Consider the following 19,033-nt stretch of genomic DNA (forward strand, 5'->3'; position numbering starts at 1 on the left):
CTGACACTGGTGAGCAACAAAGTCTCCAAGTCCAGGGAGATGATGGCTACCTGAGGGAGGACAGCATGGTCCTGGCACTCGCTGCGGATACACAGGTCATTCCGAGCCTTCGGACAGGCCTCACCGGGGGCGCCCTCACCCTGCCCCCTGCCCTGCGCCCGGCAGAACCAAGAGCCCACACAGGTGCGTGCAGGCCACCGCCCCAGGCTCCGTACCCAAAGATCTTGTTGAGCATGTTGGCCACAAAGTGCTCCTCCTCATAGCTGGCCAGGCTCAGCAGCTGGGCTCCCAAATCCTGGCAGGCCCTCTGGGCCTGCACCCAGCTCTTCTTATCCTGCAGCCGCTCTGAGCTGAACACCTACAGGAACAAAGTCCAGGTGTCCCAGCTGTCCCCATGGGTCCACACGCCCTCCCATGACAGCAGTGGGGAAGGGGGCTGGGGCCGCACTGGACGGGGGTGCAGGCTACCTAAGACAAGCCTGCGCCTCAGAGAATGAGCTCCGGGGAGGGGAGCCAGCACAGCCGGCTCCTAGAGAATACCTCTGCCCAGACCCCTGAACCAGCCACAGTGTGCTGTGGGCCAGTCCCTTCCCCTCCCTGGACTCAGTTTCCTCATGTAACAAAAAACCTTGGACTATGTCAGTGGCTCCCGAACCCAGCAGGGTTTAAAAATTTAGGCCCCACCCCAATCTAGCAAATCCCAATCTCCACAGTGGCAGCCCCAGGAGTTTATTTTTATCAAGCTGCCCAGATGATGCTGAAAAGCAGACATCCCAGCCCCAACATTTGGGAACCTCTGAAACTGATTATCTCCATGATTTTTTTTCAGTCCCTCACATGTATATCGAGCACCTATTATGTGTCACACCTGACATTCCACTGACAAGCCTGTCATCAGAAATTACCTCTGTCTGCAAGCTGCTGTGGGGAAACATTGTCCCTGGGGCCCAGTTGCCTGGATCGAGCCTGGGCCCTGCTGGGGCTGCCCTCACCCCAGGCGTGCAGCTCCTTTGCTCCCTCCTCCCACGCCGGCAGGCTGCCTACCTTATAGCAGTGCCGGAGTTTGGGGTCTGACCCCCAGCCCTGGGGACAGGAGCCGGTGAGGCTGGGCGTGGGGTCTGGCCCAGGCAATTCAGGCGTCACCGGCGTGCCCAGGCTCTGCCGACAGATGTAGCGGGCCCGGAACGCGGTACAATTCTTCACCTCCCACAGCCCCATGGCGCTGCCCGTGGCCAGGGCCACACAGCCCCCACGGCTGTACCCTGGAGGGGGGAGCAAGAGACCCGTTTGCTGAGGACTCGTGGTCCAGTCCTCCCCACAGGGCACCACCCCAGCCAGGCCCTGCACACTGGGTGACCAGCTCGGCCGGCAGCAGGGACCCGGAAGGGAATGGAGGCAGAGTCCCAGCTCTGTGTTTGCTCCTGCGTGAGATCTTAGGCAAGTCGCTTAACTTCTCTGAGGCTATTTGACCATCTATCTCATCAGGGAATTGAAAAGGCTACAAAAGATAATGAATGTGAAATGGCAATAATCATAATAAAAAGCACCTGTGCTAGCATCACATACAATAATTAGGCACTTCACATCTATTAATCCATCTCAACCCCAAAGTACCTTATCCTCATTTGACAGATGACAAATTGAGGCTCAAAGATGCACCAGGCGGTTTGGCCCCAGAGCCTGTGCCCCTAACCATTTCACCACACTGTACCAATAATCAGTTTACTGGGAAGCCCTGGGACTCGGTCCCGGCAGGGCAGGTCCATATGGCCTCCTGGCTTCACCAAGGAAGGTCAAAGAAGGGGTTGGCCAAGTGCCGTGTGGGAAGGGCTCACCAGGCTGGTCACGGTTCCAGTGGGTGTACATGACCTCATCCCCACTGAGCCAGCGGAAGGAGCCGGTGCTGTTGAGGTCCTGCAGGGCGGTCCAAAAGTACTCGCCGTCCCAATTGTAGATGAGGCTGCTGACAAAGGCCTGCTCAAACCTGTAGAAGAGAAGCTGGTCAGGCAGGGAGCTCGCCCCACCCCTGACCACTCCCTGGGCCACAGGCCAGATGCCCTGCCCCCCCAACCAGTAACTTGGGGGACCCATGGGGACCCTACAGCTGACACATAGCAACCAAGCTCCCTGCCCACTGCCTGCACCTTCGTGCCTTGCTGAGAAGAAAGTAGAGAAAATCAGACACAGCCAAGGCCTCTCTTGGGCATCCAACCCATATCTACACCTGTTCCTGCTCCTGCCCCTGCCCCTGCCCAGGCCCTGCCCTACACTGGGGTCACTTAATAAACGGGAATCATTCTCATGACAATATTAGAAAAAAGGTCCTGAAGCCATTTGAGGCTCCCAGGACTCAGGTCCCTCTGTGCTTAATGTTACAACGCCACCCCGTTTGGTGCAAGGTCCACATTAGGCATTGAGACAGGCGTTGAGGGCTGGTCTGGGCACACGGTCCTGGCCTGTACCTGTTGGTGATGGTGACCAGCTGAGAGCCGTGATGGGTGCATAGGCGCCGGGCCTCACCATAGCTTACTTGGTCCTCTCCCAGCCAGTAGCAGGATGGGCTGTGCCATGTCCAACCCTGGCTCGAGAGAGTGGGCAAAAGACGGACGTCAGTGGGAAGGACTCTCCTCCCTCAGCCAGAATTCCTGGGGTGGGGGATGCCATGGTGGCATCACTGAATGTGCCACAGGCTTGGGCACTGGACAGAGGGGACTGGTTGGACACCAGAGACGGCTCTTCCTGTGCTGTGTTCTGCATCTTACCACTTCACTTCCCCACTCCCTACCATCACCCACAACTGCCAGACCAGAGGTGGAAGCATGGCCCAAGGGCGGCTGATCTGGAGGCAGCCAGTGACCCGCCTGTGGGCCAGTGAAGAAAGATGGGCGGCCCACTGGACTCCTCTCTCGGGCATTTAAACCAAGAGTCACGGTGGGAAAATTGCCAGCTGGCTGCGAAACCAGAGCTGAAAAGCTGGGAGAGCTGCCAGGAAAGGCTGGGTAATCCTCGGGTCCTGGAAAAGGTACAGTGAGCAGAGGAGGCAGCTAGCCTGGGGTGGGGGGACGGACCCTCAGCGAGGAGCAGCGAAGCTTTGGAAGAGACCACTGCTCCTCGGTGGTTGGTCCTCTACCATCCAACCCCCAGGGGACCAGGCAAGGCTTCACCCAACAGACCTCCCGCCCCTTGGGCCACCCTGAGCTCTCTGCTCCTGCCTTTCACAACAGCAGCCGAGGCTCAGAGAAATTAAGTGATCGGACTTTGTACACAGACAGTACAAGGTGGAGCTCAGACTTGAACCCACACCACAAAGGCTGCTCCTGTCCTGACCACAGCCCTGTTCCATCCTAAGATGACACAAGGTGCCTGCCAGGGCCTTCACCTCCAGGAGCTCTTGAAATGGGAAGGCCTGGGGTGGATTTGAGGTTGGGAGAAAGTTACAGCCCCAAGAGCATGAGCCCAAGCAAAAGAGAAGCTGGTGGGGCGGGGCGGGGTGGGGGGAGGCTGTGCTAAGACCCCAGGTCTCCCAGGGTGTTAACTGGGGCTGCTCAACATTGCACGCACATTTCAGGTGGCCCTGGGGCCAGAGCCGTTAGTCACTCCTCCTCTCTCCCCTGCCCCCACCTCACCCAAGCCAGGACAGAGCCCCTGGGCCAGTCCCTGCCCATGCCGGCCCCCCAGATGCTTCAGCAGGGCCCCTGCTCTCTCTCCTCCCCACTTCAGGTCGTGCCTGTCGTCGTATCGGGCTCCTCCCCGGGGGAGAGCATGGGGTTCAAGTGAGGTGGGGGTGTGGTAAAGGAAAACAGAGTGAGGAGCCAGACTGGCAGCAAGGGGCTGGCAGGAACGTGGCCTCGGCGGATGGAGCCACCAGGGGCCAAAACATCATTAAGTGTCTTTTTTGAGTAACCTCCCCTTATTCATCCACACCACTTATGCCCTTGCTCGGCTGAGGGCCAGGCTGTAGGGAGCCTGGGAGGGCCTGGAGGAGGACATGGGTCCCTCATTCATACACGCACCGCCCCACTAACGTGGGCAGTCCTGGCCCTCTCCCTCCCTGAACGTCTGGAAGCCCCTGGGGCTAGGAATGCAAGGAAGGAGACACCAGAAGGGCTTCATTCCTCCAGGAGACAGACAAGCGCTCCGTGTGTCAGACGGCAAGGTGTGGGCCAGCAGAGACAGAGCCGGCGGGCAGGGGTGGGGGATGCACCCCGGCAGTCTCACTCAGGTGAGGACTTGGGGGCCTGCCCGCACCCATCTCCTGTTCTCTGCCGCCTCTGAGAAGTAGCTTCCCCAAAAAGAGCGGGGGTGGGGAGCTCTGCTTCCTCCCAACAGCCCCCACCCTACCCCCACCCTGCCTCAGCCACTATCACTCTTTCTGGAACAGAGCAGTGTGGAGAGTAGGAAGGAGGGATGTGCCAAGCATGGGAGGAGGCCGGGGGAGACTCTCCCCTCCCTCCCTCCTCTGGGAGCCCCTCTGGTTGGCCCCACCCAGGGGCAGCTCCAGAAGCACCCTCACCTTCCGGCAGCCGTGGTCCTCCTCTGCGGCCCCCTGGCTCAGCTGGCCTGCCTTCTTGCAGATGGACGGCAAGGATTGGTTACAGGGGCTATCATTCCAACGACCTTCCTAGGGACACAGGATGAGGGAGAGTCTCAGCACCCCCCTCCCCCAAACCCTTTGGCGGACCTGACTTTTAGACCTGCCCCTGCCTCCAACTTGTTGTGTGATCCTGAGCAAGAGACCTGTCTTCTCTGTGTTCCAGACTGTCCTGTGTCCCCAGTCTCCTCACCAGCAGTTTATTTGCCTTTAACTCCATCCAGAGGGCAGAGGTGTCTGTGTCCCAGTCCCCAGGAGAATGCCTGGCACGTGGCAGACACTCAACAAATAATTGTTTATAAATTTTTAAATAGCGTCCCTTATGCCAGATGGCTCTGTCTCTACAGTCCTGGCACCGTTTTGCAGCATCTCACAGCAGAATGTCCTGTCTGTCCCTGGAGTCCATCCTCTGTCCCTCTGACTTGGTCTCTTTTTAAAGGTTCTCTTGTCTCTACTTGAAGCCCTACATCAATTCCTACATCTACCCACACTGCATCTGAGCCCAAACCATGGCAAACAGCCATCACCCCATAATTTTTTGAGGAGACAGGACCCTGGGCTGGGTAGGGCTGGCACAGAGCAGCCCAGCCAATGGAGCGTGTCCACAAAATGTGGCTTCTGATGCCACCTGCCGGTAGGGAAGGGCAGCCGGTAGACCAAGATCGTGCCAGGCAGAATCCCAAGGCTTCACGAGAATTAACTCCTTTAATCCTCCCAATGACCGTCTGAGGTTCGCACTGTTAGTGTTCCATTGACAGATGAGGAAACCAAGGCACAGAGAGGTTAAGTAACTTGCCCAAGGTGCCCCAGCCAGTTGGGGGTGGGGAGGATTCAAATCCTCGCGATCTCTGCACATGGAAGGGAAGGGGCTGGTGGGGAAGTGGGGGATTCTGAGAGGCCATGGGGTGGTGGTACAGAGGCAGAAGCTGACAGCGGCACCAGGAGGGTGGGGAGAGGGGGTTCTCACCGGCCCCCAGATGGTGACACAGTCTTCCAGGCTGTCCCGGAAGTTGTTGGGCTCAAATGGGTGCCAGTGGGTGAAGCTCACGAGGCTCCCATCAGACCACTCAAAATTCATCTGCAGTTTCAAATCATTGAGGCCAATCCACAGCTCCTCCACCTCTGGGATGCAGCAGGAGACAGGGGAGAGAAGGCACGGAGAGGTCAGCCTCAGCCACCAGCAGCAGAGGGACAGTCCCACGGCCTCTTGGGTGGGACCGGATGGGTGCTGGGAAGGCCGTGCCCTCCACTCCGGGTGTGGACGAGCAGCCGCTCACCTTGCTTGATCTGCTTGGTGATGAACTCCAGCTCGGCCATGCTGTGGATGCTGAGCAGGTCGCCCCCGCCCCGCAGACACGCCTTCTTGGACTCCTGCCAGCTGCGCTTCTCAGCCTGCAGGCGGTAGCAGTGGCCCTGGAAGGGCTGCCAGCTGGGCTCGCACTCCACCTTCACGTTGGCCCACACGTCTGCGGAGACCCACGAGGTGCCGTTCAGGACCAAGCCACCCAGCCAGGATGCCTTGACCCGCTGAGTGTCAACATGGGCAGGGCCCTGAAGTCACCTCCTCCCCACACCTGCCTCAGATCAGCCCTGGCCGCCAGAACAGGTCCGAATGCTGAAAGGTTCTAAAAAGACAAAGCCCTCCAGGGCTGCTGGAAGCCCAGAAGCAGAGCCCCGGGAAGTGGTGGCAAATTTCACCCAGGACAGGACAGCCCCTTCAGCTAGGGCTTTCAGAAAGAGATGAGTGGGGAGACTCAGGTCAGACCAGCCCTGGGAGCCTCAGTTTCCTCCTCTGTAAATAGGATTTCCTGGGGTGCCTGGGTGGCTCAGTCCGTTGAGTGACCGACTTCGGCTCAGGTCTTGATCTCACGGTTCGTGGGTTCGAGCCCCATGTTGGGCTCTGTGCTGACAGCTCAGAGCCTGGAGCCTGCTTTGGAGTCTGTGTCTCCCTCTCTCTGCCCCTCCCCCGCTCATGCTGTTTCTCTCTCTCTCTCAAAATAAACATTAAAAACATTTTTAATGGTATTTCCTATTATAAGATTCAAACTTAGCTCATGTCCACCTTGCTTAATAAATGAGACCACTGTCACTACCTCAGAGAGCATATATTGAGTGTGGACCCAGGGCCGACCTCGGCAGTCCAGGATGTAGGGATGGGGAAGTGGGACCACCAGGCCAGAGGCCCAAGAAGTCACTTGCTCCTTCCCCTACCCTCAGCTCCACTCAGGGCTGAGAAACTAACCAGGGACAGGCTCTTCCTCACCCCCACTTCCATGCATTTCAGGGTCACTCTCTAGGGATCCGGGTCCCAGAGCAGCTGAAGCAAACAAGCCCTCACCTGGGCCTTGGCAAGAGAAAACAAGACTTTACTAAACCACCCACAATGTCAGGCTCGGGCAGGACTCTGCCCAGCCAGGCAGGAAAGCATGCACCCACTGGAAGCGTCACCCCAGACCGGGATTCTGGGATCCACTCCATTCTGTGAGACGCTCCAGGGTCCAGCATAGTGCTTCTCAGAGGCCTGAGCCTGAGCTGACTCACTCCTCGGCTCTGACTTGTCAATCATCTCCTGGGCCTCCCGGCTAAGACCCAAGGCTGCCGCCACAGACAGAACCCAAGTTCAGACCCAACGGGGCCTTCTTCCGGCTGTTGGGAGGAAAGAAACTCAGGAAATATGGATGCCTTGCGGACACAATGGTGCCTGCCTTTGGAATGACATGCCTTGCATGATGAGACCCAGAAGACAGAACGCATTTGAGAAATTGCTCGGAAAAGATGCCTCATGCAGAGTGGGATGAAAGAGTCAGTCCAAGGCCACAGACACATCTGCAGATCCAGGAGGCCTCAGAGGAGACCTCCCCCAATGGGGTCACACTGGGGAGATCCAGGAGACAGGGGACTTGGTGAGGAGCTAGGCCCAAAGGGGGCCACAGATAGGGCAGGCCTGCCCACAGTAGGGCCCTCCTTCCTTCTAGGTCTGAGAAGACCTTGACTTGGTGCCTGCCCCAGGCCCCCTCTAGCTAGAGGGGAGGTGCCCTATGTGTGGGGTGCCAATCCCTAGGGGAGGAGGAGAGAAAGCAGTGGCTCCCACGGCTACTGGACTCCTGTCGTAGCCTTTCCAACCTACACTGACGAACATCTTCTGCTACCCACGGTCACGCTCCTTTGGGCAAGGCCCTGTCTCCAGCCTTACAACAACCCTGCAAGGGGTAGGAGCTTATTCGCGATTTGTGCTCAGAGACAGAGCTCCTTGCCCAAAGCCACACGCAGCAGTCCCCAGAACAGTGCTGTGCCCATTACCCCAACCTCCTCCATAGGCCCCTACAGCTATCTCTGTGAATCACAAATGTGAGCAAGACACTCCCTGGCTTAAAAACCCGCAGAGGCTCCCCACAGCCTACCTGGCCCCACCCAAACTTGACCCAGCAGCCAAGACCCTTCAGGGACTGGCTGCAACCTGCCTTTCTGAACTGTTCTCTTCAGCATGCCCTCTAAGCCAGGGTACCTTGGCTGCACCTGCACACACACCTTGCTTGACGATCCTGTGAAATGGAGGCCAGGTGGAGGGGCTGAGAGTCTGCATTTATAACAGCATCATGCTGCCGGTCCAAACACCACACCCTATGTAGAGTCTACACTCCAACTAGACTGCAATCGTCACCAAACTTAAAGGTGCTGTGTACTTCCATGCCTCTGCACCTTTGCACATGCTGTTCCCTCTGCCAGGAATGCCCTTCCCTCACACCTCTTTACAGTCAGCTTAAAAAGCCCAAATCAAACATCACGTCCATGAAGCCCTCCTTAACTCTCAGGAGCTTAAGCAGTTTCTTCTCTAGGCATGTCTTCTCTAACATTTGTTACACATATTTTTATAGTGGTACATAACTCGGGATATTCCAGTTGTGTGCTGAGATGTCTGTCACCTCCGGCTGAGTGGGACTGCTGCAAGGACCGTGCGGATTACCAGCATTTAACCACATTCCGGTTAGTCCGTCAGCAGAGTGTCCCTTGTGTCGCCGCCCGACAGGCCCGTCCCCCGCCCCGCGCCGGGACCTCCGCTCACCGGGGGACGGGCGCTCGGCCGTGGCGTTGGGCTTCTTCTTGCACACGTAGGGCAGCGCGATGCTGCAGTCGCGGTTCTGCCAGCCGCCCGAGGACTCCGTGCGGATCACCCCGCAGTTCTCCTCACTCGGGTTGTCCGGCTGATCTGTGGGGAGGGGAGGGGAGGGCGCCAGCAGCCCGGGAGAGAGATACTCAATTACACCCGGGCCTCCTCCCGGCCCTCCTCACAGCCTCCGGCTCCCTCGGGGCCCCTCGCTGCCTCTCACCTCCGCCTCCCCCTCCCCCCTTGGGCCCAAACCCTCCTCTCGACACTGGTGACAGGCCCCCGGGGCCTCCCTGGCCGGGCTGCCGGTGCCCTGGGTGCAGCTGAAGGGACGGACAGGGCCTGAAATCCAGCCCATGCCCCAGGCCCTGCGCCCTGAGGAGAGGGCATCGGGTTCTGGTTCTAGTTTACGCAAGGCCACTGCACGGGCCCGGATGGGGCGGGACCCGGTCCAGGAGGGGGTGGAACCTGCCCCGCCGCCCCTCCCCCACACGGCCTGGAGAAGGGTTCCCGGGGAGGAATAAATAGGAGACCAGATGCCTGTGCAGTCCCCCGGCCACCCTGCGCCCGAACCCCACGCCTCACCACTCTCCCAGTTGAGGTACTTCAGGGGCGAGTTGTCCGACCACTGCCAGCCTCCACTGGTGTCCAGGTCATTAAGGCCAATCCACAGCGTGGAGCTGTAGCCAGTGAGGAGCCCTGACAGCAAGTCAGAGACAGTGAGAAGGGGACTGGCCCACCCGCGGCCCTCCCACTGTGTGGCCCCCCCAAGGGCATCCGTGCCCCACCAGCAGGAAGGGCCCAGGGCCCTCCAAAGAGGGGCAGCAGGGCCCAGGCTGCCGCCACCCTGCCCTGCCCTGCCGGGCCGCCAGACCCAGGATCCGCCCCCCCACCCCCACCCCGGGGACTGCCCTGCCGCCTCACCGTTGATGTAGGTCTGCTCGTGGATCTCCGTGATACTCAGCAGGTCCGCCCCCTGCTGCTCGCAGCTGGCCCAGGCCTCCCTCCACGACAGCGTGGACTGGAAGTTAAACTGGTAGCAGCTGTCAGTCAGCTGGTCCTTGTCCCAGAAGGTCTCACAGTCGTTACCTGCCACCACGACAGCGGGACATGGGTCCCACACGGGAGTCCCTCAAGGAGTGCAGACCCCACACGCGCTGCTCTGCGCTACGAGGAGGGGCATCTTATCACCCCAGTCCGGCAAGTTCTTCCACCCATGCTGAGGCCCCTCGTGGTCGGCCTCCCTCCAGGAGCCACCCTGGCCCACCCTCTCCACCCTGCTCTCACTCTTGATAGGGCAGAAGCCCCAGCGCTCGTCCTTGCCGTAGTCCTGGGTGGTGGCACACCACAGGTGCCCATCCTCACGGCCCGTGCTGGTGCAGCTGTGGAACCACTGGTTGTCATACTTGAAGGGGATGGTGCACGGCTTCCCATGGGAGTTTCCCTGGATGGTGTAGACCTCTGCAGAACGGAGCCAGTGTCTTGGCATCTGGACCCCAGAGGCTGCCCGCCTCCCTCCCCCCTCAGGGAAAACCGCCTACCCCAGGGAGCTAGGGATGGGGCAGCAATGGGAAGGCCAAAGCGGCGCTTAAGGCTTTGAGGCCCCCTCGCCGTCAGATCAGCCAGGGAGCCTGGGAGAGGTCCTGCTGCTCATCCCACAGCGCTGGGAAGGGGTCCCCCCAGCGCCCCTCATGCCTGTCCAAAATCCAGCTGCCCCTCCCCACAAGTTCCATCTCAGAACTCAGGATGTCTTACAGGAAGAGGACCCCCCTGGACAGAGCTGTCCACCACAAAAGGCCCCTTACCGAGTGACCCCGGTCCCCGGTCGCCCCTGCAAAATGGGGAGCAAGACACCAATGGGGTTACTCTAGGGTCTACCCTGGAGAGTGGGCCTGGGAGAAGGGAATTTTAAATTTACGTGATACGCTTTTGCACCGTTTGAGGTCCTCGCAAGCATGTATTAATTTTTTAAGTCCTTAAAAATTAATGCTTTGAGGTTAATATTCTTAATTATTTCCAAATGCTTCCCATTACAATTAAAGATACGGCTGCCAAGGGTCTGTATCTGTCGCTCCCGCATCTGTCACTCTGTGGCTCCGGTCCTCCTGACACTGGGGCGGGGGCCCACCTCTTCCCGGCAAGCGGCCTCTCACCATAGTAGGGCCGAGCGCACAGATCCTCATCACTGCCATAGATGCGCCACTGGCCACCGCGGGTCTGGTCGCCACGCTCGGGGCTGCCGGCCTTGGATGTGTTGCCAGTACGGCCCCCCAGGAGCAGGGACAGCTGGTCACCCAGGGTGCGACAGTGCCAGCGGAGGTTCAGGGCCTCCCGGTCACACTCGTACATGCCCAGGGAGGCTGTGGTGTTGGTGCCCGGCCAGCCCGTGCCCAGGCACTGCATGGCACCCAGGTTGAAGAGCCGGTTTCGGGAGACCCACTTCCAGCGCTGGGCGGGAAGGCTGGCGTTGCAGGCTGGGGAGACTCTGACTTGCCCACCCTGGGCCTCCAGGCAGCCCTGCAGTCCATGGCTGAAGATGAGGAAGACGTTGGGTTCTGGAAGGGAAGGCAGGGCATGATGCCATCCCAGGGGCTCTCCTGGCTGGCTCTTGATGGCCAGTGCCACCTTCAGACGCTGCCCCTGAGCCTGAAACCGGCTGCATGGCCAGCCTCTGCTCTAGCCCCATGCTCAGCCTAGAGGCAGGACTCAGCCCTCCATCCCACCTTCAAACAGCAAGCCCGACTCCACCTGGCAAGTTGGGCGCTGTATACTTTTCCCAAGATCTTGTGAGGAGCAGTGGACACACTGACATCACTCGGCACATCACAACTTTATCCCAGGCTCCGTGACACAGTGTGGTGTTCCCACCAAAGTTCCTCTCTGGCCTGGAGTAATTGGTCTTGTTCTTCCCCTTGGCCCCTCAGCTTCACTGGCTCCTTCCTTTCCTGACTTCTAGAATCTTCTAGAACGCCCTCCACCTCCATATCCAACCACTCATGCCTCCCAGAACCATTGCACACCATTTTTTAAGCAGCATTTAGCTGGGCTAAAGCTAGAGCTTCCCCCAGTCACTCATCAATTCACCCATCGCCTCACTGTGCACTCTGGGGAAGGCAGTGAAACCCAACCTGCCCCCGAGCACACTGACTTTACAGATTAAGAAATGGAGACTTAAATGTATGGGAAGTTGACAGTGGTTGCCTGGGAGCTGGGCTGTGATGGGAATGGGGGGTGACTGCTAAGGGGTACAGGGTTTCTTTTGGGATGATGAAAATGTCCTACAGTTAGAGTGTCATGATAGCTGCCAAATTCTGTGAATAAAGTAAAACCCAATTAATCGTGTATTTTAAGTGGATGAGTTCTTTGAGACATGACTTACATTTCAGTAAAGCTGAGAAAGAGAGGTAGAGAGGGAGAGATGGAAGGAAGGAAGGAAGGAAGGAAGGAAGGAAGGAAGGAAGGAAGGAAGGAAGGAAGGAAGGAAGAAGGGAGGGAGGGAGGGAGGGAGGGAGGGAGGGAGGGAGACAGGAATAAAAAAGAGAGAGGATCATGGTTAGTTTAGAGTCATGAGGTGACCTGCTCACGGTGTCACACAGCCAGGAAGCAAGCCCAGGCCTGACATCCACGTTTCATCACCTAGTTGTACACAACACACACACAGCACATCCCTGTCACCAAGGAATTTTTGCATCCATGAACCACTACCCCCTCGGGATAATTTCCAGGTCTTAAAGGCATGAATCTGACAGCTAGGGTACAAACCCCAGCTCTGCCACTTAACGTGTGACTTGGGGAAGCCGCATTCCCTCTCTCTGACTCAGTTTCCTCATCAGACTATTGTAAAGGTTAAATGAGAGAATACCTGTAAAGTGTTTGGAGCAGGGTGAGGCACACAGTAAGAGCACTGTAAATTATTGCTGTTGCCATTTATTATCATTACTATTCCATGTTATAGGTAAAGAAATTGACTAAGGGTAGTGAAATGACTTGACCGATCATGAGGCTGCTCAGAGAGGAGCTGAAATTTGGTCCTGGTCTTCGGAGTCCAAACCTCAAGCTCCTTCTGTTCCACCATGGTCTTATCATCCCTCTATAAGTCATTCTCTTGGCCAGCTGGAATGATTTTTTTAAAGATGTAAGTGAGTCCCAAATCTTTAAAAAAATAATACTGGAGTGTTGAAGGTCATAAAGTAAACACTGACGAATTCAATGACATAATAATCTTTTCCATGGCAAAAAAATACCATGAACAAAGCCAGAATTCCAATGACAAATATATACATAAATTACTGGTGGCAAATAGCTTATTCCCTAATATAAAAAGTTTCTACAAAAAATAGAATGAATTATGAGGAAAATATCAGCAGCGTAGTAGAAAAGAACACACATACACAGCTAAAAAAAATGAAATGCAACTGGCTCGTAACTATTTGAAACAGCCTCACTCGTAGTAAGATATAAAATAACATACGTGAGGTAAGTTTCCCTCCTACTTAAAGTCCTTCAAAGGCAATTAATTCATCATTCTTCAAATAAAATTCAAACTTCTTACCATGAGCCACAAGATCCTACATGATCTGGTCCTGCCTACCAGTCTGATCCTGGATCACACTTGCTCCTTGCTCAAATCACAATGCTCTCCTTTCCCTTCCTTGAACAGGCTTGGTTCTTCCTTCCTTCCTTCCTTCCTTCCTTCCTTCCTTCCTTCCTTCCTTCCTTCCTTCCTCCTTCCTTCCTTCCTTCCTTCCTCCTTCCTTCCTTCCTTCCTTCCTTCCTTCCTCCTTCCTTCCTTCTTTCTTTCTTAAGGTTTTATTTTTTTAAGTAACCTCTACAACCAACATGAGGCTCCAACTCACGACCCTGAGATCGAGAGTCATGTGCTCCACTGACTGAGCCAGCCAGGAGCCCCAGGCTTCGTACTTTGTTGCCTCAAGGTCTTTGCATGGTTTTTCCTGCCTGATATTTCACTTCTCAGAAAAGTCACATCTTTAAAGAGGCCCTTCGGACCTGTAGTAGCTACTCAGTTACTCTCTATCATATTGCTCAACTGTAGTTATCTTCACTATTTATTATTCTCTGATTTTTTTTCAACATCTGGGTTCTCTGTGCACCTTTGTCTAATGATTATTTTTTCTCTTGATTATGGGTCACTTTTCCAGCTGCCTGCATGTCTAGTGATTTTTGTTACATACTGGACATTGTGGGTAATGTTATAAAGAGTCTGGATTTTTTTTTTTTATTATTGTATACAGGATGTTGTAGATGACATGTTATAGGGAGTCTGAGTTTGTTTTTTTTTTTTTTTTCTTTATCTTCCTAAAAAGAATGTTGAGTTTTGTTCTGGCAGGCAGTTAAATTACTGGTGGATCATCTTGATCCTGCAGAGGCTTGGCTTTAGGCTTTGCTAGGGCGGGGTTGTTTTGGTTTCGCCTTTAGTCTTAGGGTGCGGCTGTTAGCCTTGGGTTTAATCACAAGGTGAGACCCTTCTGGAGTTTCACAGGAAAACCTTAGGCAATTACCAAGCCCCTCTAACTTAGTGGATCTTGAATTCCAAACTCTGTTCCCTCAGGACCAGGCAGCATCTGAAACCTCTGTCTCTCAGCTGCTGTTTCTTGGTGGGTTCCCGAATGCCTCGCCCTTCCCATGCACAGTTTACGAGCTTCCAGAAGCCCCAAACGGTGACCAGTAAAACTGCCACTTTCTGTCTGAGGTCCTCAAATAGGGCAGTGCTCTCAGGGAGATATGCTGCTTAAATGAACCTCTCACTTCATCCACTTCTTTTCTTTTGGCGATTTTTTTCCTCCCCAGAATCTACCTGTTTTTGATTGCTCTCAAACCACTGTGTTTTATATTATATCCTTTGTGTATAAGTACCCTTGACTAGAGAGTTAGACTGCTACCAACTACACTGGTATTTCCAGAAGCAGAACTCATTATCTGACATGTTTCTATTTTGTGTGTCTCTCTTCTTGTTCATAAGCTCCCAAGGACTTTCTCAGTCTTTTCCACCACTGCACCCAAAGCACCTACAACTCGGCCTTACACCCAGTAGTGCTTAATAAATACTGGATGAACACATGGATGAATGAACGAATGAATGAACGAACGAATCTCCTGCCTAGATAACAATCACAACCAATCAGTCTTATCTTTCTGTTCCTTGATCCAGCTGCCAAATTAATTTTCCTAAAACAGAGCACTGTCACAGCTTCTGTCACTGAGTGCTCAAAACACCACGGTAAGAAGGCTGATGGTGCAGGGGCACTGGTCACTCTATTCTTCAACAAAACCAGGATGGGGGTCCTCTGTTCCCTCCCCACAGCCTGCTGCTTCCCTTCCAGCCACACTCTGGAACCATAAACTGGCCCCATGACTTAATCCAGGCCTGCCTGAGGCTCCTCTAAGGACTGGGTGTTTGATTCTCAAAACGTCCCCTCCAGTGAGAAGAGTCAGTAGGAACAGAAAGTGGCCCTTGGCAGGGGGTAGGGAAAGGGCCTGGGACCGGAAAAGGGAGAAAACAGTGCTTGCTTTTGTAGATGTTTCTCAGAGATGGGACAGGACAATGCAGCCCAAAACATCACAGGAGCCCACAGCAGCCCAGGGGGATAGAACCCTCTGCTCCTCCCCAACCAGAAAACCCACGTGTGGGCTGAAGCGTTCCAGCCAGGCTGTGCATCATAATAAATGGCAAATGAGGGGTCTGAAGGGGTCTGTGTCAGCCGGGGGGAGGCAGTCCCAGGGTCAGGCCACCTTTCCCTCACTTGACAGATGAGGAAACTGAGACCCAGAGAGGAGAAGAGATTAGGACGCCCAATCGCAGTACTTTTCAAGGTGTCAGTTTCCTCCTTTGTCACATGAACCACGCCTGCAAGTCCCCTCCATCCTAGGACATCCTAGGTTCTGGGTTCAAATCCACGTATCTTCCTGGTGCACCTGCCGTGTGTGTGGCATGTCCCAGGCAACGCTGGGCCCAGGAGGAAACACACAGCACTGTCCTAGTTAGAGAAGGCCAGTGGGTTTGGACATGGCAGAACATGAGGCAAACAAGCCCTTAAAAGCCAGGTGTCTGGGGGTGTCAGAGAGAGCTGTGCTTCTGGAGGGGGCGGGAGACTCTCTGAAGACACTAAGGGTCTGGAGGAGGCAGGGGTGAAGAATGCAAGTCAAAGAACTGCCTTGGCAGCAAATGAGAAAAGAACAAGGAATTTGGGAGCAGAGGGGTGGAAGGCAAGAGAGCTACAAAGGGGAAGCTGAGGGGGATTCTTGGAGGTGGATCCCGGGGACTTTGCCAAGCTGGGACCTGAGTGGGGCGAGTTCCTGAGAGAGCATTTTCCACCCAAAGTCTAGGGGGCAGTGCCTGGGCCCTCACAGAAAGGAGGCTCTTTCTCCAGGGCCCAATGCAGGAAGAGATCAAGCCCAGCCTTGGCTGAGCTGGAAACGGTAAGGGGGCGAGGGAAGGGCACAAAGGTGTTTTGAGCTGAGACCGTGTTCTTTGCAGCCCTGTGCTCAGCCAGCCCGCATGAGGCAGCAGAGGGAGCTCAGGGTACAGAGGCCCGATGCGCCCCCCATCCCGGGAAGGCCCCCTCCAGCCTTACCCATCCCTTCGCCTCACTCCACATGCCCTGGGGAGCATCAGGAAGTAGAAATGCCCCTCACAAGGGTTGTGGTACGTACATCCCTCAAGGACAAGGACGACCTCCTGCATTTTGTTTGCAACCACACCACGACCAGCACAGTGTTGTGCACCAGGTTGTGTGTGGCTCCTTGTGTACTTGCTCAGTGGGTGAATAAAGAAATGAATGAAACCGGGCAGGAAGCTATGTGTTGAGCACATCTATCCATCCATCCATCCATCCATCCATCCATTCATTCATTCATTCACTCAACAAACACGTATTGAGAATTTCACAGGTGCCAGGCACGGTGCCAGGTTCTGAGAGTACAGTGGGGAGCAACAGAGACATAATCTGGCCCCCACCACCATATGGTCTGGTTGGCACTGGGCTCTACATGGAAGATATGGAGATGGTAACAGAATCCCTGAACCTCACTGAACTTCTCTCAGTCTCTGGCCTTTGTTTTTGTCTGCCCAATGAACTTCCCATCCCTTCTTCTTCTTATTTATAATTTTCTTGCTCTGGCTACGTGAGTGGGCACAAGGCTCACTCCTGGCCAGTAACGGTGTCCATCCCCCTGGCACGGTGACTGGGCACATAACTCAAACAGGGCTGATCAGAGGCCTCCCCTGGCATACGTGATTTTTCTCTCTCTGTTGTGATCGCTAAACTGCGGCTGCCAATGGCCATGTCTCCTACCATGAGGGAAAGACCTTCCTGCTACAGACGAGAATGGGGACACTGGAGAAAGAGACACAGCTGAGCAGTGGAAGGGGAGGAAACTAGTCTTCATGTGCTGAATACCCAGTCCCAGACCCAGAGTTCCTGTGGCTCTTCTTCCAGCCTGTGAATCACTCCGGCTCATTGGCAGCCACATTCCCCTTTTGTGCTGAGCTTGTCTACAAGGGTTTCTGTCCTTGTAACCAAAAGGACCCTGACAAACACACAACCCTGCGTCTTGGAGCCACAGCCTCTCTCCCAGCCTCCTTACTCCCCAGAGGCTACCGTTCCAGGATTCCCTCTGACCCTCAGACCAGCGATGGGCCTCTTGGGCTTGTCAGAGGAGGTACTTGGAGGCCAGACCCCCACCCCATCCTCCTTAATCACCCTTCTGTCTGCTCCCCCAGAGGCTTTCTCTCTTGTGCAGATGACAAGCATTTATGACTAGGTACGACGGGGAAATTAGACAATGCAGCCTCTGGCCTCGTGACATTTACAATGAAGCCGGAGAGGCAGAACTCATGAAGCAATCCATGAAAAAGTTACAAGCAACACGTCAGCCCGTGTGTAAAACCCCCAGGTCCAATTTGTACCGCGTGGCTGGGGATGAAGGTGTTGGAAAGCATGGATTTTCCAGATAACAGCAATCTTTCTGCTGCAGTGTCCACACTTCCTTCCTTCTCAGACATCTCCAAGTCGTCAGCCTGGACATTTATGCCTGTGCTCAGAAGCAACTGGCTTTTAAGGCTATGTGCCCTACATTGAGGAGCCCCTGTCTCCTCCCTCCCTGTTGACTCTCACCGTGGCCTCTTTTCCTTTCCCATCTGCTGTGAGGTACACGCAATGCTTTGGCGGAGTCCTGAGGCTGAGTGCAAAAGACTCAGAACTGTCTCTGTCTCTCAGGAGCAAAGCTCTCAGCCGTCCCAGCAGCTTCCCGGCACTCAGCCCAGCAGCGAAGGCAGCCAGAGGTCTGACCTCGGATAAGACGGCTGCTCTCCATTACAAGAAAGACATGGTGCTGAAGGAAGCAGAGGGGAAGTTAATTCTAGCGGAGTGTCTGGCACTCAGCAGACTCTCAAAATCTGCTGAACGAGAGGCATGTCAAACAAAACCCTGAGAGGCACCAGCAGAGACAAGAGCAAGGGAAGGTGTTCCAAGGTGGGGGAATGGCAAGAGCAAAGATTGGGGACCCAGTCACCAGCCTGGCTCAGCTCCTAGGGACCAGCTGGTGAGCCCTGGGGGCTGACCAGATTTGGTCCCCGGGGGCATGGCAGGGTGACCTCTAACCACTGAGTCTCTGTAGTTGGCCCTTCTCCTCAGGCCTCCTCAGGCCACGCAGAGGCAAAGGGTCATCCCAGGGAGAGCCAGGGGCCGTAGGGCCACCAGCCAAGAGGAGCAGCTGCTTTCAATAAGCCGCTTGGCCCTGAGGCCAGGCCTGGAAATGTCCCTGAGTCAGCAGAAGCTGCCAGCCCCTCCCTGTTGAAAAGCTAACCCTGGGGACCCAGCACCCCACCCTGCCCTACCTTCTGCTAGAAGGTCCATGCGCACATTGGACCCGGATGGGGGAGGCGGGGCATCCCTTCACAGAAGGGCAGGACAGTTACAGGACACAGGGGCCCAATGCCCTGTCCAACTGTGCGATATCTCCACCCAAATCCTGGGCGATTGTGGGCTTCCGTCTACTCTCCACCCTCCAGGCTTTTCACACTCTCCTCCCTCCTCCCAACCACCTCTGCATTCCAGCGGGGCCAAACTGCCTGCTCTCCATTGCTTAAAGCGCATGTGACCAAACTCGGCACACGCAGCCCCCCTCTGCTGCTGTCACACGTGTGTGTGGTGTCTCTCCCTCTCTCCCTCCAGCCATGGTGAGCTTCCTCTATCAGTCATTTCTAGAGATGTTCTTCTCCCCCCTTAAAACGTATGTGCTGCAAAATGTGACCTGCTCCGTCCCAGGAAGATGTTAAAGCAGACTCTGGGCGGGGAACGGGTTGAGGTGGACTTGTC

The 19,033-nt window shown here is 55.5% G+C and overlaps 1 protein-coding gene across 4 annotated transcripts in view; it reads right to left on the reverse strand.

Annotated features, from left to right (window-relative positions):
• Nucleotides 1-19,033, reverse strand: part of MRC2 (mannose receptor C type 2) — a 51,669-nt gene that overhangs the window by 11,871 nt on the left and 20,765 nt on the right. For all 4 annotated transcript variants that reach the window (XR_006962423.1, XM_047081656.1, XM_047081654.1 and 1 more), the window contains exons 2-13: nt 10,850-11,251; nt 9,984-10,157; nt 9,621-9,785; nt 9,282-9,395; nt 8,655-8,798; nt 5,869-6,057; nt 5,559-5,713; nt 4,514-4,621; nt 2,463-2,578; nt 1,836-1,984; nt 1,045-1,262; nt 216-358 (exon numbers count right to left, since the gene is read on the reverse strand). Coding sequence is in view for 3 of the 4 variants with exons in the window: in XM_047081656.1 (XP_046937612.1) it covers nt 216-358; nt 1,045-1,262; nt 1,836-1,984; nt 2,463-2,578; nt 4,514-4,621; nt 5,559-5,713; nt 5,869-6,057; nt 8,655-8,798; nt 9,282-9,395; nt 9,621-9,785; nt 9,984-10,157; nt 10,850-11,251 (2,077 nt within the window). In the remaining variant the exon portion in view is untranslated. The remainder of the gene's footprint in view (nt 1-215; nt 359-1,044; nt 1,263-1,835; nt 1,985-2,462; nt 2,579-4,513; nt 4,622-5,558; nt 5,714-5,868; nt 6,058-8,654; nt 8,799-9,281; nt 9,396-9,620; nt 9,786-9,983; nt 10,158-10,849; nt 11,252-19,033) is intronic.

The sequence above is a fragment of the Lynx rufus genome, unplaced genomic scaffold (genome assembly GCF_022079265.1).
Source record: "Lynx rufus isolate CCGP_SWC_20201006 ecotype Redwood Valley unplaced genomic scaffold, mLynRuf1.p SCAF_18, whole genome shotgun sequence".
NCBI lineage: Eukaryota > Metazoa > Chordata > Mammalia > Carnivora > Felidae > Lynx > Lynx rufus.